The sequence below is a fragment of the Leucopleurus acutus genome (assembly GCF_964270905.1).
Source record: "Leucopleurus acutus genome assembly, chromosome: 8".
NCBI lineage: Eukaryota > Metazoa > Chordata > Mammalia > Artiodactyla > Delphinidae > Leucopleurus > Leucopleurus acutus.
The window spans coordinates 27,436,789-27,462,733 of NC_139151.1; the positions used below are offsets into that span (position 1 = coordinate 27,436,789).

At 37.6% G+C, this 25,945-nt stretch overlaps 1 protein-coding gene across 3 annotated transcripts in view; it reads right to left on the reverse strand.

Annotated features, from left to right (window-relative positions):
* GRIA4 (glutamate ionotropic receptor AMPA type subunit 4) overlaps positions 1-25,945 on the reverse strand; it is a gene marked incomplete at its 3' end in the record, with an annotated part of 520,821 nt that overhangs the window by 124,682 nt on the left and 370,194 nt on the right. For all 3 annotated transcript variants that reach the window (XM_082845543.1, XM_082845544.1, XM_082845545.1), the window contains exon 5: positions 15,349-15,402. In XM_082845543.1, the coding sequence (XP_082701669.1) occupies positions 15,349-15,402 (54 nt within the window). The remainder of the gene's footprint in view (positions 1-15,348; positions 15,403-25,945) is intronic.

Sequence of the window (25,945 nt, forward strand, 5' to 3'; positions counted from 1 at the left end):
TAAATGCAACAACATTTGCATTATAGGGGTCCCAGAAGGAGAAGAGAGAGAGAAAGGACCCGAGAAAATATTTGAATAGATTATAGTTGAAAAATCCCCTAACTTGGGAAAGGAAATAGCAACCCAAGTCCAGGAAGCACAGAGAGTCCCATACAGGATAAACCCAAGAAGAAACAAACCGAGACACATAGTAATCAAATTGAAAAAAATTAAAGACAAAGAAATATTATTAAAAGCAGCAAGGGAAAAATGACAAATACCATAAAGAAGAACTCCCATAGAGCTAACAACTGATTTATCAGCAGAAACTCTACAAACCAGGAGGGAGTAGCATGACATATTTAAAGTGAGGAAAAGGAAGGACCTACAACCAAGATTACTCTACCCAGCAAGGATCTCATTCAGATTTGATGGAGAAATCAAAAGCTTTACAGACAAACAAAAGCTAACAGAATTCAGCACCACCAAACCAGTTCTAAAACGAATGCTAAAGGCACTTCTCTAAGTGCAAAGCAGAAGAGAAGAAAAGAACCTACAAAAACAACTGAAAATAAATAAGAAAATGGTAATAAGAATGTACATATCAATAATTACCTTAAACATGAATAGATTAAAAGCTCCAACCAAAAGACACAGGCTCACTGAATGGATACAAAAACAAGACCCATATATATGCTGTCTACAAGCAACCCACTTCAGACCTAGGGCACATACAGACTGAAAGTGTGGGGATGTAAAAAGATATTCCATGCAAATGGAAATCAAAAGAAAGCTGGAGTAGTAATACTCATATCAGATAAATAGATTTGAAAATAAAGAATGTTACAAGAAACAAGGAAGGACACTACATAATGATCAAGGGATCAATCCAACAAGAAGATATAACAGTTATAAACATATCTCCACCCACCATAGGAGCACCTCAATACATAAGGCAAATGTTGACAGCTATAAAAGAGGAAATTGACAGTGACACAATAATAGTGGGGAACTTTAACACCTCACTTACACCAATAGGCAGATCATCCAAACAGAAAATTAATAAGGAAACACAAGCTTTAAATGACACAATAGACCAGAGATTTAATTAATACTTATAGGACATTCCATCCCAAAACAGCAGATTACACTTTCTTCTCAAATGCGCATGGAATATTCTTCAGGATAGATCATATCTTGGGTCACAAATCAAGCCTCAGTAAATTTAAGAAAATGGAAATCATATCAAGCATCTTTTCTGACCACAATGCTGTGAAGTTAGAAATCACTTCCAGGGAAAAACAAGTAAAAAACACAAACACACGGAGGCTAAAGAATACATTAATAAATAACCAAGAGATCACTGAGGAAATCAAAGAAGAAACCAAAACATACCTAGAGACAAATGACAAGGAAAACAAGACAATCCACAACATATTGAGTGCAGCAAAAACAGTTCTCAGAGGGAAGATTATAGCAATACAATCCTACTTCAAGAAACAACAAACTACTCAAATAAACAATCTAACCTTACACTGAAAAGAACTAGAGAAAGAAGAACAAACAAAACCCAAAGTTAGTAGAAGGAAAGAAATCATAAAATCAGAGCAGAAATAAATTAAATAGAAACAAAGAAAACAATAGCAAAGATCAATAAAACTAAAAGCTGAAAAAAAAAACCAACTAAAAGCTGGTATTTTGAGAAGAAAAACAAAATTGATAAATCATTAGCCAGACTCATCAAGAAAAAGAGGAAGAGGACTCAAAACAATAAGATTAGAAAGGAAAAGGAGAAGTTACAACAGACACTGCAGAAATACAAAGCATCCTCAGAGACTACTACAAGCAACTGAATGCCAATAAAATGGACAACCTGGAAGAAATGGACACATTCTTAGAAAGGAATAAGCTTCCAAGACTGAACCAGGGAGGAACAGAGCAATCACAAGTAACGAAATTGAAACTGTGATTAAATATCTTCCAACAAACAAAAGTCCAGGACCAAATGGCTTCACAGGTGAATTCTATCAAACATTTAGAGACGAGCTAACACTCATCCTTCTCAAAGTCTCCCAAAAAATTTCAGAGGAAGGAACACTCCCAAACTCATTCTATGAGGTCACCATCACCATGATACCAAAACCAGACAAAGATACTACAAAAAAAGAAAATTATAGACCAATATCACTGAACGATATAGATGCAAACATCCACAACAAATGCTAGCAAACAGAATCCAACAACAAATTAAAAGGATCATACACCATGATCAAGTGGGATTTAACCAAAGAGTGCAAGGATTCTTCAATATATGCAAATCAATCAATGTGATGCAGCATATTAACAAATTGAAGAAGAAAAAATATATGATCATCTCAATAGATGCAGAGAAAGCTTTTGACAAAATTTAACACCCATTTATGATAAAAACTCTCCAGAAAGTGGGATTAGGGGGAACCTACCTCAACCTAATAAAGGTCATACAGAACAAACCCACAGCAAACATCATTCTCAATGGTGAAAAACTGAAAGCATTTCCTCTAGGATCAGGAAAAAGACAAGGATGTCCACTCTTACCACTATTATTCAACATAGTTCTGGAAGTCCTAGTCATGGCGATCAGAGAAGAAAAAGAATTAAAAGGAATACAAATTGGAAAAGAAGAATTAGAACTGTCACTTTTTTCAGATTACATGATACTATACATAAAGAATCCTAAAGATGGCACCAGAAAGTTACTAGAGCTAATCAATGAATTTGGTAAGGTTGCAGGATACAAAATTAATGCACAGAAATCTCTTGCATTCCTATACACTAATGATGAAATATCTGAAAGGAAAGTTAAGGAAACCCTCCCATTTACCATGGCAACAAAAGAATAAAATACCTAGGAATAAACCTACCGAGGGAGACAAAAGACCAGTATGCAGAAAACTATAAGACATGGATGAAAAAATTAAAGATGATACAAACAGATGGAGAGATATATCATGTTCTTGGATTGGAATAATCAACATTGTGCAAATGACTATACTACCCAAAGCAATCTACAGATTCAGTGCAATCCTTATCAAATTACCAATGGCATTTTTTACAGAACTAGAACAAAAAAATCTTAACATTTGTATGGAGACACAAAAGACCCTGAATAGCCAAAGTGGTCTTGATGGAAAAAAACGGAGCTGGAGGAATCAGACTCCCTGACTTCAGACTATATTACAAAGCTACAGTAATTAAGACAGTATGGTACTGGCACAAAAAACAGAAATATAGATGAATGGAACAGGATAGAAAGCCCAGAGGTAAACCCACAAACCTATGGTCAACTAATCTATGACAAAAGAGGTAAGGATATAGAGAAAAGACAGTGTCTTCAATAAGTGGTGCTGGGAAAACTGGACAGCTACATATAAAAGAATGAAGTTAGAATAGTCCCTACAGGGACTTCTGGGAAGATGGCGGAAGAGTAAGATGCGGAGATCACCATCTTACCCACAGATACACCAGAAATACATCTACACGTGGAACAACTCCTACAGGACATGTACTGAACGCTGGCAGAAGGCCTCAGACCTCCCAAAAGGGAAGAAATTCCCCATACAGCTGGGTAGGGAAAAATTAAAAAAACAATAAACAGAGACAAAAGAATAGGGACGGGACCTGCACCAGTGGGAGGGAGCTGTGAAGGAGGAAAGCTTTCCACATACTAGGAAGCCCCTTGTGGGTGGAGACTGTGGGTGGCAGAGGGGGAAGCTTCAGAGCTGCGGAGAAGAGCACAGCAACAGGGGTGTGGAGGGCAAAGTGGAGAGATTCCCGCACAGAGGATCGGTGTCAACCGGCACTCACCAGCCCAAGAGGCTTGTCTGCTCACCCCCTGGGGCAGGCGGGGCTGGGAGCTGAGGCTCAGGCTTCCCTCAGAGCACAGGGAGAGGACTGGGGTTGGCAGCATGAACACAGCCTGCAGGGGGTTAGTGCACCACGGCTAGCCGGGAGGGAGTCCGGGGAAACGTCTGGACCTGCCGAAGAGGCAAGAGACATTTTCTTCTTTCTTGGTTTCCTGGTGTGTGAGGAGAGGGGATTAAGACTGCTGCTTAAAGGAGCTCCAGAGATGGGCGTGAGCCGCGGCTAATAGCATGGACCCCAGAGACGGGCATGAGATGCTAAGGCTGCTGCTGCCACCACCAAGAAGCCTGTGTGTGAGCACAGGTCACTATCCACACCTCCCTTCAGGGGAGCCTGTGCAGCTCGCCACTTCCAGGGTCCCGGGATCCAGGGACACCTTCCCTGGGAGAACGCATGGCGCACCTCAGGCTGGTGCAAAGTCCTGCTGGCCTCTGTTGCAGCAGGATCGCCCTGCATCCACAACCCCTCCCTTCCCCCAACTTGAGTGAGCCAGAGCTCTCGAGTCAGCTGCTCCTTTAACCCTGTCCTGTCTGAGCAAAGAACAGACACCCTCTGGTGACCTACATACACAGGTGAGGCCAAATCCAAAGCTGAGCCCGGGGAGCTGTGTGAACAAAGAAGAGAAAGGGAGATCTCTCCCAGCAGTCTCAGGAGTGGTGGATTAAATCTCCACAATCAACTTGAAGTACCCTGCATCTGTGGAATACATGAATAGACAATGAATCATCCCAAAATGAGGAGGTGGACTTTGAGAGCAAGATTTTTTATTTTTACCCCTTTTCCTCTTTTTGTGAGTGTGTATGTGTATGCTTCTGTGTGAGATTTTGTCTGTAAAACTTTGCTTTCACCATTTGCCCTAGGGTTCTATCCTACTGTTTTTTTAAAAAATTTTTTCTTAATAATTATTTTTTATTTTAACAACTTTATTTTATTTTATCTTACTTTATTTTCTTTTCTTTTACACTCTTTCTTTTTTTCTTTCTTTCTACTTTTTCTCCCTTTTATTCTGAGCCATGTGGATGAAAGGCTCTTGTTGTTGCAACCAGGAGTCTGTGCTGTGCCTCTGAGGTGGGAGAGCCAAATTCAGGACACTGGTCCACAAGACAACTCCCAGCTCCATGTAATATCAAATGGTGAAAATCTCCCAGAGATCTCCATCTCAACACTGACACCCAGCTTCACTCAATGACCAGCAAGCTACAGTGTTGGAAACTCTATGCCAAACAACTAGCAAGACAGGAACACAAGCCCACCCATTAGCAGAGAGGCTGCCTAAAAACATAATAAGTCCACAGACACCCCAAAACACACCACCAGATGTGGACCTGCCCACCAGAAAGACAAGATCCAGCCTCATCCACCAGAACACAGGCACTAGTCCCCTGCACCGGAAGCCTACACAACACACTGAACAAACTTTAGCCACTGAGGAAAGACATCAAAAACAACAGAAACTACGAACCTGCAGCCTGTAAAAAGGAGACCACAAAAACAGTAAGATAAGCATATGAGAAGACAGAAAAACACAGAGCAGATGAAGAAGAAAGATAAAAACCCACCAGACCTAACAAAAGAAGAGGAAATAGGCAGTCTACTTGAAAAAGAATTCAGAATAATGATAGTAAAGATGATCCAAAATCTTGGAAATAGAATAGAGAAAATATAAGAAACATTTAACAAGGACCTAAAGAACTAAAGATGAAACAAGCAATGATGAACAAGACAATAAATGAAATTTAAAATTCTCTAGAAGGGATCAATAGCAGAATAACTGAGGCAGAAAAATGGATAAGTGACCTGGAAGATAAAATAGTAGAAATAACTACTGCAGAGCAGAATAAAGAAAAAAGAATGAAAAGAACTGAGGACAGTCTCAGAGAACTGTGGGACAATATTAAACACACCAATATTTGAATTATAGGGGTTCCAGAAGAAGAAGAGAAAAAAAAAGGAACTGAGAAAATATTTGAAGAGATTATAGTTGAAAACTTCCCTAATATGGGAAAGGAAATAGTTAATCAAGTCCAGGAAGCACAGAGAGTCCCATACAGGATAAATCCAAGGAGAAACACGCCAAGACACATATTAATCAAACTGTCAAAAATTAAATACAAAGAAAATATATTAAAAGCAGCAAGGGAAAAACAACAAATAACTCACAAGGGAATCCCCATAAGGTTAACAGCTGATCTTTCAGCAGAAACTCTGCAAGCCAGAAGGGACTGGCAGGACATATTTAAAGTGATGAAGGAAAAAATCTACAACCAAGATTACTCTACCCAGCAAGGATCTCATTCAGATTTGATGGAGAAATTAAAACCTTTACAGACAAGCAAAAGCTGAGAGAGTTCAGCACCACAAAAACAGCTTTACAACAAATGTTAAAGGGTCTTCTCTAGTCAAGAAACACAAGACAAGGAAAAGATCTACAATGACAAACCAAAACAATTAAGAAAATGGGAATAGGAACATACATATCAATAATTGCCTTAAATGTAAATGGATTAAATGCTCCCACCAAAAGACACAGAGTGGCTGAATGGATCAAAAACAAGACCAATATATATGCTGTCTACAAGAGACCCACTTCAGACCTAGAAATACATACAGACTGAAAGTAAGGGGGTGGAAAAAGATATTCCATGCACATGGAAACCAAAGGAAAGCTGGAGGAGCAAATCTCATATCAGACAAAATAGACTTTAAAATAAAGACTATGAGAAGAGACAAAGAAGGACACCAAATAATGATCAAGGGATCGATCCAAGAAGAAGATATAACAATTGTAAATATTTAAACACCCAAAATAGGAGCACCTCAATACATAAGGCAAAAACTAACAGCCATAAAAGGGGAAATTGACAGTAACACATACATAGTAGGGGACTTTAAAACCCCACTTTCACCCATGGACAGATCATCCAAAATGAAAATAAATACAGAAACACAAGCTTTAACTGATACATTCAACAAGATGGACTTAATTGATATTTATAGGACACTCCATCCAAAAAACAACAGAATACACATTTTTCTCAAGTGCTCATGGAACATTCTCCAGGATAGATCATATCTTGGGTCACAAATCAAGCCTTGGTAAATTTAAGAAAATTGAAATTGTATCAAGTATCTTTTCCGACCACAATGCCATGAGACTAGATATCAATTACAGGAAAAGATCTGTAAAAAATACAAACACATGGAGGCTAAACAATACAGTACTTAATAATGAAGTGACCACTGAAGAAATCAAAGAGGAAATAAAAAAAATACCTAGAAACAAATGACAATGGAGACACAACGACACAAAACTTGTGGGATGCAGCAAAAGCAGTTTTAAGGGGGAAGTTTATAGCAATACAAGCCCACCTTAAGAAGCAGGAAACATCTCAAATAAACAACATAACCTTGCACCTCAAGCAATTAGAGTAAGAAGAACAAAAAAAACCCAAAGCTACCAGAAGGAAAGAAATCATAAAAATCAGATCAGAAATAAATGAAAAAGAAATGAAGGAAACAATAGCAAAGATCAATAAAACTAAAAGCTGGTTCTTTGAGAAGATAAACAAAATAGATAAACCACTAGCCAGACTCATCAAGAAAAAAAAGAAGACTCAGATCAATAGAATTAGAAATGAAAAAGGAGAGGTAACAACTGACACTGCAGAAATACAAAAGATCATGAGAGATTACTACAAGCAACTCTATGCCAATAAAACGGACAATCTGGAAGAAATGGACAAATTCTTAGAAATGCACAACCTGCCAAGACTGAATCAGGAAGAAATAGAAAATATGAACAGACCAATCACAAGCATTGAAATTGAAACTTTGATTAAAAATCTTCCAACAAACAAAAGCCCAGGACCGGATGGCTTCACAGGCGAATTCTACCAAACATTTAGAGAAGAGCTAACACCTATCCTTCTCAAACTCTTCCAAAATATAGCAGAGGGAGGAACACTCCCAAATTCCTTCTACGAGGCCACCATCACCTTGATACCAAAACCAGACAAGGATGTCACAAAGAAAGAAAACTACAGGCCAATATCATTGATGAACATAGATGCAAAAATCCTCAACAAAATACTGGCAAATAGAATCCAACAGCACATTAAAAGGATCATACACCATGATCAAGTGGGGTTTATTTCAGGAATGCAAGGATTATTCAATATACGCAAATCTATCAATGTGATAAACCATATTAACAAATTGAAGGAGAAAAAACATATGATCATCTCAACAGATGCAGAGAAAGCTTTTGACAAAATTCAACACCTATTTATGATAAAAACCCTGCAGAAAGTAGGCATAGAGGGAACTTTCTTCAACGTAATAAAGGCCATATATGACAAACCCACAGCAAACATCATCCTCAATGGTGAAAAACTGAAAGCATTTCCACCACGATCAGGAACAAGGCAAGGTTGCCCACTCTCACCACTCTTATTCAACATAGTTTTGGAAGTTTTAGCCACAGCACTCAGAGAAGAAAAGGAAATAAAAGGAATCCAAATCGGAAAAGAAGAAGTAAAGCTGCCACTGTTTGCAGATGACATGATACTATACATACAGAATCCTAAAGATGCTACCGGAAAACTACTAAAGCTTATCAATGGATTTGGTAAAGTAGCAGGATAAAAAATTAATGCACAGAAATGTCTGGCATTTCTATACACTAATTATGAACAATCTGAAAGTGAAATCAAGAAACAACTCCCATTTACCACTGCAGCAAAAATAATAAAATATCTAGGAATAAACCTACCTAAGGAGACAAAACACCTGTATGCAGCAAATTATAAGACACTGGTGAAAGAAATTAAAGATGATACGAACAGATGGAGAGGTATACCATGTTCTTGGATTCTTGGAAGAATCAACATTGTGTAAATGACTCTACTACCCAAAGCTATCTACATTTTCAATGCAATACCTATCAAACTACCACTGGCATTTTTCACAGAAATAGAACAAAAAATTTCACAATTTTTATGGAAACACAATAGACCCTGATAGCCAAAGCAATCTTGAGAATGAAAAACGGAGCTGGAAGAATCAGGCCCCCAGTCTTCAGACTATTCTACAAAGCTACAGTAATCAAGACAGTATGGTACTGGAACAAAAACAAAAATATAGATCAATGGAACAGGATAGAAAGCCCAGAGATCAACCCACGCACATATGGTCACCTTATCTTTGATAAAGGAGGCAGGAATATACAGTGGAGAAAGGATAGCCTCTTCAATAAGTGGTGTTGGGAAAACTGGACAGGTACATGTAAAAGTATGAGATTATAACACTCCTTAACACCATACACAAAAATAAGCTCAAAATGGATTAAAGACCTAAATATAAGGCCAGATACTCTCAAATTCTTAGAGGAAAACAGGCAGAACACTCTATGACATAAATCACAGCAAGATCCTTTTTGATCCACCTCCTAGAGAAATGGAAATAAAAACAAAAATAAACAAATGGGACCTAATGAAACTTCAAAGCTTTTGCACAGCAAAGGCAACATAAACAAGACCAAAAGACAGCCCTCAGAATGGGAGAAAATATTTTCAAATGAAGCAACTGACAAAAGATTAATCTCCAAAATTTACAAGACTTCATGCAGCTCAATAACAAAAAACAAAAAACCCAATCCAAAAATGGGCAGAAGACCTAAACAGACATTTCCTGAGAGAAGATATAGAGATTGCCAACAAACACATGAAAGAATGCTCAACATCATTAATCATTAGAGAAATGCAAATCAAAACTACAATGAGATATTATGTCACACTAGTCAGAATGGCCATCATCAAAAAATCTAGAAACAATAAATGCTGGAGAGGGTGTGGAGAAAAGGGAACACTCTTGCACTGCTGATGGGAATGTGAATTGGTACAGTCTCTATGGAGAACAGTATGGAAGTTCCTTAAAAAACTACAAATAGAACTACCATATGACCCAGCAATCCCACTACTGGGCATATACCCTGGGGAAACCATAATTCAAAAAGAGTCAATTGCCAAAATGTTCATTGCAGCTCTGTTTACAACAGCCAGGAGATGGAAACAACCTAAGTGTCCATCATCGGATGAATGGATAAAGAAGATGTGGCACATATATACAATGGAACATTACTCAGCCATAAAAAGAAGTGAAATTGATTTATTTGTAGTGAGGTGGATGGACCTAGAGTCTGTCATACAGAGTGAAGTAAATCAGAAAGAGAAAGACAAATACCATATGCTAACACATATATACGGAATCTAAGAAAAAAAATTGTAATGAAGAATCTAGGGGTAAGATGGGAATAAAGACACAGACCTACTAGAGAATGGAGTTGAGAATATGGGGAGGAGAAAGGGTAAGCTGTGACAAGGTGAGAGAGTGACATAGACATATATACACTACCAAATGTAAAATAAATAGCTAGTGTGAAGCAGACACATAGCACAGGGAGATCAGCTCGGTGCATTCTGAACACCTGGATGGGTGGGATAGGGAAGTTGGGAGGGAGGGAGATGCAAGAGGGAGGAGATATGGGTACATATGTATATGTATAACTGATTCACTTTGTTATGAAGCAGAAACTAAGACACCATTGTAAAGCGATTATACTCCAATAAAGATGTAAAAAAAAAAAAAAGAATACTCCCTAACACCATACACAAAAATAAACTCAAAATGCATTAGAGACCTAAATGTAAGACCAGACACTTAAACTCTTAGAGGAAAACTTAGGAAGAACACTCTGACATAAATCACAGGAAGATCTTTTTTGATCCATATCCTAGAGTAATGGAAATGAAAAGAAAAATGAACAAATGGGAGCTATAGAAACTTAAAGGCTTTTGCACAGCAAAGAAAAGTACAAACAAGATGAAAAGACAGCCCTCAGAATGGGATAAATATTTGCAAATGAATCAATGGACAAAGGATTAATCTCTAAAATATATAAACACCTCATGCAGCTCAATATTAATAAAACAAACAACCCAATCGAAAAATGGGCAGAAGACCTAAATAGACATTTCTCCAAAGAAGACACATAGTTGGCCAAGACGCACATGAAAAGCTGCTCAAAATCACTAATTATTATAGTAATGCAAATCAAAACTACACTGAGGTATCACCTCAGACCAATTAGAATGGGCATCATTAGAAAATCTACAAACATTAAATTCTGGAGAGGGTGTGGAGAAAAGGGAACCCCCTTGTACTGTTGGTTGGAATGTAAATTGATACAGCCACTATGGAGAACTCTATGGAGGTTCCTTAATATAACTAAAAGTAGAATTACTATATGACCCAGCAATCCCACTACTGGGCATATACCCAGAGAAAACCATAATTCAAAAAGACACACATACTCCAATGTTCATTGCAGCAGTATTTACAATAGCCAGGACATGGAAGCAACCTAAATGCACATTGACAGATGAATGGATAAAGAAGATATGGTACATATATACAATAGAATATTACTCATCCAGAAAAAGGAATGAAATTGAGTCATTTGTAGAGATGTGGATGGATCTAGTGACTGTCATACAGAGTGAAGTGTCAGAAAGAGAAAAACAAATATTGTATATTAACACATATATGTGGAACCTAGAAAAATGGTACAGATCAACCAGTTTGCAGGGCAGAAATTGAGACACAGATGTAGAGAACAACTGTATAGACATCAAGGGGGGACGTGGCGGGGGTGGGTGGTGGTTGTAGTGTGATGAATTGGGAGATTGGGATTGACATATATACACTAATATGTATGAAATGGATAACTAATAAGAACCTGCTATATAAAAAAATAAAATAAAATTCAAAAATAAATAACTAAATAAATATAAAAATAAAAAAAGAAAAATAGTGGTGAGAGAAGACATCCTCATGTTAAATGAAAAGCTTTCAGCTTTTCAACATTAGATATGATGTTAGATGTGGGCTTGTCATACATGGCCTTTTTTATAGTGCAGTATGTTCCTTCTGTACTCAGGTTCTTGAGATTTTTTTATCATGAAATGATGTGAATTATGTCAAAAGCTTTTTCTGCCTTTATTGAGATGATCATATGATTTTTATTCTTTTTGTAATGTGGTGCCATCACATTGGTCAATTCGCTGATATCAAACCATCCTTGCATCTCTGGGCAAATTCCTCTTGATCTCGATATGATCTTCGTTCCATCCTTTTAATGTACTGTTTAATTTGGTTTGTTAATATTTTGTAGAGGATTTTGCATCTATGTTCAACAATCAGTCTGAAATTTACTTTTTTTGTAGTGTCATTGTCTGGCTTTGGTATCAGTGTAATGTTGGCCTTGAAAGTAAATTTGGAAGTGTTCTCTCTGCTTCTATTTATTGGAATAATTTTAAAAGTTTTGGTAATTATTCTTGTTTAAAGGTTTGGTAGAAATTATCCATGAAGCCATATGGTCCTGGACTTTTTTGTGGAGGAGTGATTTGGTTACTGATTCAAACTACTCTCTTGTTATTGGTTAGTTCAGATTTTCCTTTTAATTATAATTCATGCTTGATATGTTTTATGCTTCTAGGTATTTATTCATTTCTTCTAGGGTATATAATTTGTCAGTATTATTGTTCATAGTAGTTTCTTATGATCTTTAGTATTTCTGTGGTATTAGCTGCAATTGATCTTCTTACCTTTATGATTTTTAAAAGTTTTCTTTTTCCTTTGTCTAGTTAAAGATTTGTCAATTTTGTTTATCTTTTAAAACTACCTTCATCGATATTTTCTATTGTCTTTTTAGTCTCTATTTCATTTATCTCCACTTTGATCTTTGTTATTTCCTTCCCTCACCTAAATTTGAGCTTAGTTTTTTCTCATTTTTCTAGTTCCTTGAGGTATAAAGTTCTTTATTTGATTTCTCTATTTTTATTTAATGTTGGCATCTATTTCTATAAACTTCCCTTTTAGAACTGCTTTAGGTGTATTCCATATGTTCTGGCATGGTATGTTTCCATTTCCAATTGCATTTGTCTCAAGGTACTTTTTTATTTCACTCTTGATTTCTTTTGACCCAATGGTTGTCAGGAGCCTTTGGCTAATCTCCACATATTTGTAGATTCTCCAGTTTTTTTCTTGTAATTAATTTCTAGTTTCACACCACTGTGGTCATGTGGATGCATGCCCCATTGGCTTTTGGACCTAGGTGTTTTTGAGGGGCTCTCTCTTGAGTGGCAGTCTTAAAAACTGAGGTGTTAAACATGTGGTCCAAGTCCTTTGCTCTTCATGTAGAAGCTGAGGGTTGGGGATTCCCTTCCAATTGTATGGCACTATGCTGGGAGTAGTGTTTATGGAAAGAGTGTGCCTCACCCTTTCCAACCCATTTCTGTGTGGGTGTTTTCTCAGCTGCCTGATCTGTAGGAGTCATTCAGCTAGTTTCTGGATTTTTCTCAGAGGAATTACTCTGTATGTGTGTCTGTGGAAGGAAGGGAGTTTAGGAGCTTCCCTTGTCTCCATCGTAATCCCTCCAACTAAATCAGTCTTTTCTACTTCATATGTTGTTACTTAGTCGTTATATAGATGACTTGAATGTGATGCCATCTACTAGGGCTGTTTAATACAGGCTGTTATACCCATTAGGATATTATAACTATTAATTCTTTTAATTTTGTATTGGTTTGTCAATGTCAGCAATTCCGTTCTGGCATGATAATCTGTAACATATTGTCTTTTTTTTTCCTTCTGAATTCCATTGTTTGGAAAGAATAGATGGTATTAAAACCTTCTATTTGCTAGAGTCTCCTTGTATAATGTCATTGTGACATTATAAGTCACATCAATAAATGTCTCTCTTTTTCTCTTATGGTGATTAATATCAGGATATATTTGCTTTAAGATTTATAGTTTTATAAAATATTTTGAAACATCCAGACTACAGGCCTACTAAAAGCAATGGAAAAAACAAGTAAAAATTTCTCAGTATTTTCATGATAATATTAAGTAACAAAATTATACTTTATTCAAGAAACACAATACAATAAAACATTAGAGTTTACTGATGTATTTTAATATCTCAACTCCATAGTGAAACCTAGTTCACTAAAGACTTAAAATTCCTGTCTCAAAGTGTGATGGCCCACTTGCCACATGAAAAGATTGGATGAATATGAATCTGTTTTGCAGCATTTTGTTCTTTCCATGCTTTGAGTGCAAGATCCTCACCAAAGAAATATGTGGTGGGAAAAGAGGAAAAGGAGAACACATTCTTAACTTCTCTAGGATAAACCACTTTTGAGATCAAGCCCTTAGGGAAGATATGATACTGCCCTTTTTATCAGGGTACTCTGATAAATCAAGGAGAATGGCCCTCTGCATGGTCAGTTTTCCCCCGCACTTGCAAAGTTAACAAGAAATACTTGAGCCTTGCCAAGAAATCTAAAAGGACTTGACTTACACCTTTAAGAATTTTATACTAATGCCTGTATGTTGTACAAACAATAAACATCTATATATATGTGAAAAGTTGACAGTATTAAAATAATTTGGATTACTCCCAACAAAAGACTTTCTTAAATAGCCATTTCAAACTTGTTTTTCATAAAATTAAAAAACATGGGTCATCAATTTTAATCATTCTTGTAATACATCTAAGTATTGACAATCTTCATCCATAGAGTAGCACATTTATCATTCACACAGACAAAAGGCCATTATCTAATTTGCCAAGTAATATCATAGCAAAACAAACATTATAATTAGCTTTAAAGGTCACTATGGCAGATATCAAGCTTATCTGCACCAAAATATATTGAATTAGAAATATGATCACTGTGATTAATGAAATACAATTGTTTTTAAGGAAAGACAAGAAAAATTTAACAAAATTTTTCCACCATTTGAGCTACCACCTCCTCCCCTTTAGTGTGCATCTGCATTATACATTAATATATTACCTAGATTCTCTTAGAAGACCCAGGAATGCCTACTCACAAAAAAAAAAAAAAAAAGAAAGAAAGAAAGAAAAAGAAGCAATTTCCTACTGGCACCAGCAAGCTAACTACTTAGGAGATTAGGAGATAACATTCCTCTCTCAATCCTGTAAGGGGTCACAATGACCCACTATTGCCTTGTTGGACTATGTAAACTGTCAATATGTTACTTTGATTCATAACCCTTTATCTCAAAAAATTATGTTTTGACCTCTAAGTTGTGCAGAAAATCTCGTTGCTTTGACCTCTAATGGGCAGAACAGTCCTCAGAGCTTTCTGAAAGACTAACTAGCAGGTTATAATCCTCAGGTAGGCCTAAATAAAATTTTCCATTTCTTTCTTAGATTGACCATTAATTTTTTTGTGGACACATAAGAGTACTATCCTATGTGTTATAAAAAGCTTAGTAAGTAATATAGTTTAATAATAGAGCACTATTTCAAGGCACAGTTAACATAATCTTGAATGTCTGAGCAATTCTTATGAAAAATAGAAAATAAAGAGTTCTTACCAAGTTTGCAATGATATAATGGTAGCCTTTAACATGCTTTCCAACACTCACAATCTGTGAAGATATAAGGAAATATGAGAAAACCAATTTAACTTTACTGAATGATCATATTTTTAAAAACAGAATTTTAACTATTCTAGCATAATGCCATGTGGAAACATGTTGAGAAAATGATATCGTTTCTCTTATGAAAGTGATTTATCCTAATTATAAGAAATTCATAAGCCACACTAAAAATTAAGTGGTTGAAGTAAAAAAAAAAAAAAACCAAAAACCCTGTAATTTCAATCCTACTGTATAAATGACCAATCATTTCATTATATCTTGTTCAGAAAACTACTATGCTATAATCCCCTCAAAGAGAATGACAATGTTATGAGACAAACCAATAGTTTACATATATTTCTAAAAAAGAATACTTTAACATAAGAAAGAGAATTATTTTGGTTCAAAGAATTTAGATGTACTTAATTTATTGATGATTTATAAGAATTCATGATAGACTGTTAGGTGTCTCAACTGGTGAGAATCATTTTCTATGAGTAGATTGGATCGTTGTCCTGAAAAGCAGGTAAGATTTTTCTAGGCAAAATCTCTGTTTTTAGATACCTCTGATACCACAGAATACCTAGGTAATTCTCACTTTCCTATGGATATAGCAATATTTTATTATGATAAAAAGAATAAGGACAGGGGACCTTGAAGATGGCGGAAGAGTAAGACGCGGAGATCACCTTCCTCCCCACAGATACACCAGAAATACATCTACACGTGGAACAACTCCTACAGAACACCTACTGAACGCTGGCAGAAGACCTCAGACCTCCCATAAGGCAAGAAACTCCCCACGTACCTGGGTAGGGCAAAAGAAAAAAAAGAAAAAACAGAGACAAAAGAATAGGGACGGCACCTGCACCAGTGGGAGGGAGCTGTGAAGGAGGAAAAGTTTCCACACACTAGGAAGCCCCTTCGCGGGCGGAGACTGCGGGGGGCGGAGGGGGGAGATTCCCGGAGCCGCGGAGGAGTGCACAGCAACGGGTGCGGAGGGCAAAGCGGGGAGATTCCCGCACAGAGGATCGGTGCTCACCAGCCCGAGAGGCTTGTCTGCTCACCCGCCGGGGCGGGCGGGGCTGCGAGCTGAGGCCGGAGCGCTGGGAGAGGACTGGGGTTGGCGGCTTGAACATAGCCTGAAGGGGTTAGTGCACCACGGCTAGCTGGGAGGGAGTCCGGGGAGAAGTCTGCACCTGCCGAAGAGGCAAGAGACTTTTTCTTCCCTCTTTGTTTCCTGGTGCGTGAGGAGAGGGGTTTAAGAACGCTGCTTAAAGGAGCTCCAGAGACGGGCACAAGCCGCGGCTAAAAGCGCGAACCCCAGAGACGGGCGCGAGCCGCGGCTGAAAGCGCGGACCCCAGAGACGGGCGGGAGACGATAAGGCTGCTGCTGCCCCCACCGAGGGGCCTGTGTGCGAGCACAGGTCACTCTCCACACCCCTCTTCCGCGGAGCCTGTGCAGCCCGCCACTGCCAGGTTCCCGGGATCCAGGGACAACTTCCCCGGGAGAACGCACAGCGGGCCTCAGGCTGGTGCAAAGTCACGCTGGCCTTTGCCGCCGCAGGCCCGCCCCGCACGCCGTGCCCCTCCCGCCCCGCCGGCCTGAGTGCGCCAGAGCCCCCGAATCAGCGGCTCTTTTAACCCCGCCCTGTCTGAGCAAAAAACAGACGCCCTCCAGCGACCTACACGCAGTGGCAGGGCCAAATCCAAAGCTGAGCCCCTGGAAGCTGTGAGAACAAAGAAGAGAAAGGGAAATCTCTCCCAGCAGCCTCAGAAGCAGCGGATTAAAGCTCCACAATCAACTTGATATACCCTGCATCTGTGGAATACCTGAATAGACAACCAATCATCCCAAATTAAGGAAGTGGACTTTAGGAGCAAGATCTATGATTTTTTTCCCTTTTCCTCTTTTTGTGAATGTATATGTGTATACTTCTGTGTGAGATCTTGTCTGTATAGTCTTGCTTCCACCATTTGTCCTAGGGTTCTATCCGTCCATGGTTTTTAAAAAAAATTTTTTTTCTTAATAATCAATTTTAATTTTAATAACGTTATTATACTTTACCTTCGTTCTTTCTTTCTTTCTTTCTTTCTTTCCTTCCTTCCTTCCCTCCTTTAGACAACGAATCATCCCAAATTGAGGAGGTGGTCTCTGACAGCAAGATTTATGATTTTTCCCCCTTTACCTCTTTTAGTGAGGGTGTATGTGTATGCTTCTGTGTAAGATTTTGTCTGTATAGCTTTGCTTCCAACATTTGTCCTAAGGTTCTATCCGTCCCTTTTTTTTTTCTAAATAAGAATTTTTTAATTCAATAATTTTATTATACTTTATTTTATTTTTACTGTATCTTCTTTCTTTCTGTCTTTTTTCCTTCTTTCCCTCCTTCCTTCCTTCCTCCCTCCCTCCCTCCCTCCTTTCTTTCCTTCTTTCCTTCTTTGCTTCTTTCTTTCTTCCTTCCTTCCTTCCCTCCTTTCCTTCTTTCTTTCCTCATACTTCTACTAATTCCCTCTACTTTTTCTCCCTTTTATTCTGAGCCGTGTGAATGAAAAGCTCTTGGTGCTCCAGCCAGGAGTCAGGGCTCTGCCTCTGAGGTAGGAGAGCCAACTTCAGGACACTGGTCAACAAGAGACCTCACAGCTCCGCATAATATCAAACGGCGAAAATCTCCCAGAGACCTCCATCTTAACACCAGCACCCAGCTTCACTCAACGACCAGCAAGCCACAGTGCTGGACAACCTATGCCAAACAACTAGCAAGACAGGAACACATCCCCACCCATTAGCCTAAAATAATAATAAGGCCACAGACACCCCAAACACACCACCAGACGTGAACCTGCCCACTAGAGAGACAAGATCCAGCCTCATCCACCACAACACAGGCACTAGTCCCCTCCACCAGGAAGCCTACACAACCCACTGAACCAACCTTAGCCACTGGGGACAGACATCAAAAACAGCAGGAACTACGAACCTGCAGCCTGAAAAAAGGAGACCCCAAACACAGTAAGATAAGCAAAATGAGAAGACAGAAAAACACACAGCAGATAAAGGAGCAAGATAAAAATGCACCAGACCTAACAAATGAAGAAGAAATAGGCAGCTTACCTGAAAAAGAATTCAGAATAATGATAGTAAGGATGATCTGAAATCTTGGAGATAGAATGGACAATAGAATGGACAAAATGCAAGAATCAGTTAACAAGAACCTAGAAGAACTAAAGATGAAACAAGCAATGATGAACAACACAATAAATGAAATTAAAAGTACTCTAGATGGGATCAATAGCAGAATAACTGAGGCAGAAGAACGGATAAGTGACCTGGAAGATAAAATAGTGGAAATAACTACTGCAGAGCAGAATAAAGAAAAAAGAATGAAAAGAACTGAGGACAGTCTCAGAGACCTCTGGGACAACATTAAATGCACCAACATTCGAATTATAGGGGTTCCAGAAGAAGAAGAGAAAAAGAAAGGGACTGAGAAGATATTTGAAGAGATTATAGTTGAAAACTTCCCTAATATGGGAAAGGAAATAGTTAATCAAGTCCAGGAAGCACAGAGAGTCCCATACAGGATAAATACAAGGAGAAATATGCCAAGACACATATTAATCAAACTGTCAAAATTTAAATACAAAGAAAGCATATTAAAAGCAGCAAGGGAAAAACAACAAATAACACATAAGGGAATCCCCATAAGGTTAACAGCTGATCTCTCGGCAGAAACCCTACAAGCCAGAAGGGAGTGGCAGGACATACTGAAAGTGATGAAGGAGAAAAACCTGCAGCCAAGACTACTCTACCCAGCAAGGATCTCATTCAGATTTGATGGAGAAATTAAAACCTTTACAGACAAGCAAAATCTGAGAGAGTTCAGCACCACCAAACCAGCTTTACAACAAATGCTAAAGGATCTTCTCTAGGCAAGAAACACAAGAGAAGGAAAAGACCTATAATAACGAACCCAAAACAATTTAGAAAATGGGAATAGGAACATACATATCGATAATTATCTTAAATGTAAATGGACTAAATGCTCCCACCAAAAGACACAGATTAGCTGAATGGATACAAAAACAAGACCCATATATATGCTGTCTACAAGAGACCCACTTCAGACCTAGAAACACATACAGACTGAAAGTAAGGGGATGGACAAAGATATTCCATGCAAATGGAAACCAAAAGAAAGCTGGAGTAGCAAATCTCATATCAGAAAAAATAGACTTTAAAATAAGGACTATTAAAAGAGACAAAGAAGGACACTACATAATGATCAAGGGATCGATCCAAGAAGAAGATATAACAATTGTAAATATTTATGCACCCAACATAGGAGCACCTCAATACATAAGGCAAATACTAACAGCCATAAAAGGGGATATCGACAATAACACACACATAGTAGGGGACTTGAACACTCTACTTTCACCTATGGACAGATCATCCAAAATGAAAATAAATACAGAAACACAAGCTTTAAATGATACATTAAACGAGATGGACTTAATTGATATTTATAGGACACTCCATCCAAAAACAACAGAATACACATTTTTCTCAAGTGCTCATGGAACATTCTCCAGGATAGATCATATCTTGGGTCACAAATCAAGCCTTGGTAAATTTAAGAAAATTGAAATTGTATCAAGTATCTTTTCTGATCACAACGCCGTGAGACTAGATATCAATTACAGGAAAAGATCTGTAAAAAATACAAACACATGGAGGCTAAACAATACACTACTTGATAATGAAGTGACCACTGAAGAAATCAAAGAGGAAATCAAAAAATACCTAGAAACAAATGACAATGGAGACACAACGACCCAAAACCTGTGGGATGCAGCAAAAGCAGTTCTAAGGGGGAAGTTTATAGCAATACAAGCCCACCTTAAGAAGCAGGAAACATCTAGAATAAACAACCTAACCTTGCACCTCAAGCAATTAGAGTAAGAAGAACAAAAACACCCCAAAGCTAGCAGAAGGAAAGAAATCATAAAAATCAGATCAGAAATAAATGAAAAAGAAATGAAGGAAACAATAGCAAAGATCAATAAAACTAAAAGCTGGTTCTTTGAGAAGATAAACAAAATAGATAAACCACTAGCCAGACTCATCAAGAAAAAAAGGGAGAAGACTCAAATCAATAGAATTAGAAATGAAAAAGGAGAGGTAACAACTGACACTGTAGAAATAAAAGAGATCATGAGAGATTACTACAAGCAACTCTATGCCAATAAAATGGACAATCTGGAAGAAATGGACAAATTCTTAGAGAGGCACAACCTGCCAAGACTGAATCAGGAAGAAATAGAAAATATGAACAGACCAATCACAAGCACTGAAATTGAAACTGTGATTAAAAATCTTCCAACAAAGAAAAGCCCAGGACCAGATGGCTTCACAGGCGAATTCTATCAAACATTTAGAGAAGAGCTAACACCTATCCTTCTCAAACTCTTCCAAAATATAGCAGAGGGAGGAACACTCCCAAACTCCTTCTACGAGGCCACCATCACCTTGATACCAAAACCAGACAAGGATGTCACAAAGAAAGAAAACTACAGGCCAATATCACTGATAAACATAGATGCAAAAATCCTCAACAAAATACTAGCAAACAGAATCCAACAGCACATTAAAAGGATCATACACCATGATCAAGTGGGGTTTATTTCAGGAATGCAAGGATTCTTCAATATACGCAAATCTACCAATGTGATAAACCATATTAACAAATTGAAGAAGAAAAACCACATGATCATCTCAATAGATGCAGAGAAAGCTTTTGACAAAATTCAACACCTATTTATGATAAAAACCCTGCAGAAAGTAGGCATAGAGGGAACTTTCCTCAACATAATAAAGGCCATATATGACAAGCCCATAGCAAACATCATCCTCAATGGTGAAAAACTGAAAGCATTTTCACTAAGATCAGGAACAAGACAAGGTTGCCCACTCTCACCACTCTTATTCAACATAGTTTTGGAATTTTTAGCCACAGCAATCAGAGAAGAAAAGGAAATAAAAGGAATCCAAATCGGAAAAGAAGTAAAACTGTCACTGTTTGCAGATGACATGATACTATACATACAGAATCCTAAAGATGCTACCAGAAAACTACTAGAGCTAATCAATGAATTTGGTAAAGTGGCAGGATACAAAATTAATGCACAGAAATCTCTGGCATTCCTATATACTAATGATGAAAAATCTCAAAGTGAAATCAAGAAAACACTCCCATTTACCATTGCAACAAAAAGAATAAAATATCTAGGAATAAACCTACCTAAGGAGACAAAAGACCTGTATGCAGAAAATTATAAGACACTGATAAAAGAAATTAAAGATGATACAAATAGATGGAGAGACATACCATGTTCTTGGATTGGAAGAATCAACATTGTGAAAATGACTCTACTACCCAAAGCAATCTATAGATTCAATGCAATCCCTATCAAACTACCAATGGCATTTTTCACAGAACTAGAACAAAAAAATTTGCAATTTGTATGGAAACACAAAAGACCCCGAATAGCCAAAGCAATCTTGAGAACGAGAAAAGGAACTGGAGGAATCAGGCTCCCTGACTTCAGACTATACTACAAAGCTACAGTTATCAAGACAGTATGGTACTGGCACAAAAACAGAAAGATAGATCAATGGAACAGGATAGAAAGCCCAGAGATAAACCCATGCACATATGGACACCTTATCTTTGATAAAGGTGGCAGGAATGTACAGTGGAGAAAGGACAGCCTCTTCAATAAGTGGTGCTGGGAAAACTGGACAGGTACATGTAGAAGTATGAGATTAGATCACTCCCTAACACCATACACAAAAATAAGCTCAAAATGGATTAAAGACCTAAATATAAGGCCAGAAACTATCAAACTCTTAGAGGAAAACATAGGCAGAACACTCTATGAAATAAATCACAGCAAGATCCTTTCTGACCCACCTCCTAGAGTAATGGAAATAAAAACAAAAATAAACAAATGGGACCTAATGAAACTTCAAAGCTTTTGCACAGCAAAGGAAACCATAAACAAGACCAAAAGACAACCCTCAGAATGGGAGAAAATATTTGCAAATGAAGTAACTGACAAAGGATTAATCTCCAAAATTTACAAGCAGCTCATGCAGCTCAATAACAAAAAAACAAACAACCCAATACAAAAATGGGCAGAAGACCTAAATAGACATTTCTCCAAAGAAGATATACAGATTGCCAACAAACACATGAAAGAATGCTCAACATCATTAATCATTAGAGAAATGCAAATCAAAACTACAATGAGATATCATCTCACACCAGTCAGAATGGCCATCATCAAAAAATCTAGAAACAATAAATGCTGGAGAGGGTGTGGAGAAAAGGGAACACTCTTGCACTGCTGGTGGGAATGTGAATTGGTTCAGCCACTATGCAGAACAGTATGGAGGTTCCTTAAAAAGCTACAAATAGAACTACCATATGACCCAGCAATCCCACTACTGGGCATATACCCTGAGAAAACCGAAATTCAAAAAGAGTCATGTACCAAAATGTTCATTGCAGCTCTATTTACAATAGCCCGGAGATGGAAACAACCTAAGTGCCCATCATCGGATGAATGGATAAAGAAGATGTGGCACATATATACAATGGAATATTACTCAGCCATAAAAAGAAACGAAATTGAGCTATTTGTAATGAGGTGGATAGACCTAGAGTCTGTCATACAGAGTGAAGTAAGTCAGAAAGAAAAAGACAAATACCGTATGCTAACACATATATATGGAATTTAAGAAAAAAAAATGTCATGAAGGACCTAGGGGTAAGGCAGGAATAAAGACACAGACCTCCTAGAGAACGGACTTGAGGTTATGGGGAGGGGGAAGGGTGAGCTATGACAGGGCGAGAGAGAGTCATGGACATATACACTCTAACAAACGTAGTAAGGTAGATAGCTAGTTGGAAGCAGCCGCATGGCACAGGGATATTGGCTTGGTGCTTTGTGACAGCCTGGAGGGGTGGGTATGGAGGGTGGGAGGGAGGGAGACGCAAGAGGGAAGAGATATGGGAACATATGTATATGTAAAGCTGATTCACTTTGTTATAAAGCAGAAACTAACACACCATTGTAAAGCAATTATACCCCAATAAAGATGTTAAAAAAAAAAAAGAATAAGGAAAAAAACAACATCAAGAGACTTTTCCTTCTGCTACATTAATTTTTTTCTATGAATGTTTTTTAGAAATGTTTAGAAAATTAGAAACTAAGAAAGTTTAGAAAAAAGTAATCAAATATTTTAAAAAGTGCAACTTTATTTCCGTACTAGAAATTAAAATTCTTATTTTGTGAAACTGAAAATTTCTTTAATTAGAGAAACTCTAATGACAGTTACTAATGAGCAGCTTTGTAGCCTCATTGGTGTTCTCAATGGTAACAACACAATATAAGATTTACATATACTTTTATTATTTTTTTTGTGCGGTACGCAGGTCTCTCACTGTTGTGGCCTCTCCTGTTGCGGAGCACAGGCTCCGGACACGCAGGTTCAGTGGCCATGGATCACGGGCCCAGCCGCTCCGCGGCATGTGGGATCTTCCCAGACCGGGGCACGAACCTGTGTCCCCTGTATCGGCAGGCGGTCTCAATCACTGCGCCATCAGGGAAGCCCTACATATACTTTTTTCATTAAAGAAAAAATTGAGTTATTTTTGGTATTTTAATATCTTCTAAAATAATTCTTTGTAAATTAGTGACTTGTGTATGAAACACAGGAAAACCATTTTATTTTATTATTATTTTTTTCAAAATAGCAGAAGCAGCTTTATTCTGAAGCTTGCATAGCTTTGCACAAATAAAGCATTGGTGATATCTAGTATTTTAAAAGTTGCCGTATGAGTATTACATGTTTAATTAATAAAACAATTCAATTTAATGAAATGTTTAGATAATCCCAGAAATGTTTCAACAGAACTTCAGTCAGAGACATTCACGGTGAGAATTACTGCTAGTAAGTACCATCTTATTCCAAACAATATTTGTGAACTAGGGAGCTACAATAGGGTTCTCATTTCCATTCTTATTCATGTCCCATAACCACACTTTCATGCAGGTGCAAATTTTATTCCTGAGAGATTGGAGTTAATTTGTGCAATATTGTCACCTTGCAAGCTGCCCAGCACCAGAAAAAACCTATCTTATTTATAGCTGAAAAGGAAAACAGCTGGAGGCCAACAGATGCACTAACTGTCACTGTTTACATTCTACTCCACTCCTTGGTTAGTTTTTAACCAGAGCCAAGTTGGCCTCATGTTAACTCCCCCGTTTTATATGCTCACCTGCTCTTCCCCTTCTACCAATCTATTTTTCCCAAGGGGTCCAATCCAGTTTTTGTTTTTTTAAATTTTTATTGGAGTATAGTTGATTTAAAATGTTGTGTTAATTTCTGCTGTACAGCAAAGGGAATCAGTTATACATATACATGTATCCACTCATTTTTAGATTCTTTTCCCATATAGGCCATTACAGAGTACTGAGAAGAATTCCCTGTGCTATACAGTAAGCCCATACTAATTATCTATTTTATATATAGTAGTGTGTATATGTCATTCCCAATCTCCCAATTTGTCTCTCTCCCCTTTTTCCCCTCAAGTTTGTTTTTTGATTGGGTTGTTCGTTTTTTTGATAGTGAGCTGCATGAGCTGTTTGTATATTTTGGAGTTTAATCCCTTGTCAATTGCTTCATTTGCAAATATTTTCTCCCATTTTGTCGGTTGACTTTTCATTTTGTTTATGGTTTCTTTTGTTGTGCAAAAGGTTTAAGTTTAATTAGGTCCCATTTGTTTATTTTTGTTTTTATTTTTATTACGGTAGGAGGTGGATTGAAAAGATCTTGCTGTGATTTATGTCAGAGAGTGTTCTGTCTATGTTTTCCTGCAAGAGTTTTATAGTATCCAACCTTACAATTAGGCCTTTAATCTGTTTTGATTTGATTTTTTTGGTATGGTGTTAGGGAGTGTTCTAATTTCATTCTTTTACATGTGGCTGTCCAGTTTTCCTAGTACCAGTTATTGAAGAGACTGTCTTTTCTCCATTGTATATTCTTGCTTCCTTTGTCATAGATTAGTTGATCATAAGTGTGTGGGTTTATCTCTGGACTTTCTATCCTGTTCCATTGATCTATATTTCTGTTTTTGGACCAATACCATACTGTCTTGATTACTGTAACTTTGTAGTATAGTCTGAAGTCTGGGAGTCTGATTCTTCCAGCTGTGTTTTTCTTTCTCAATATAGCTTTGACTATTCAGGGTCTTTTGTGTTTCCATACAAATTGTAAAATTCTTTGTTCTAGTTCTGTGAAAAATGCCATTGGTAATTTGATAGGGATTGCATTGAATCTGTAGATTGCTTTGGGTAGTATAGTCACTTTGATAATAACAATTCTTCCAATCCAAGAACATGGTATATCTCTCCATCTGATCTGCTTGTGTCATCTTTGATTTCATTCATCATTATCTTATTGTTTTCTGAGTATCTCCTTAGG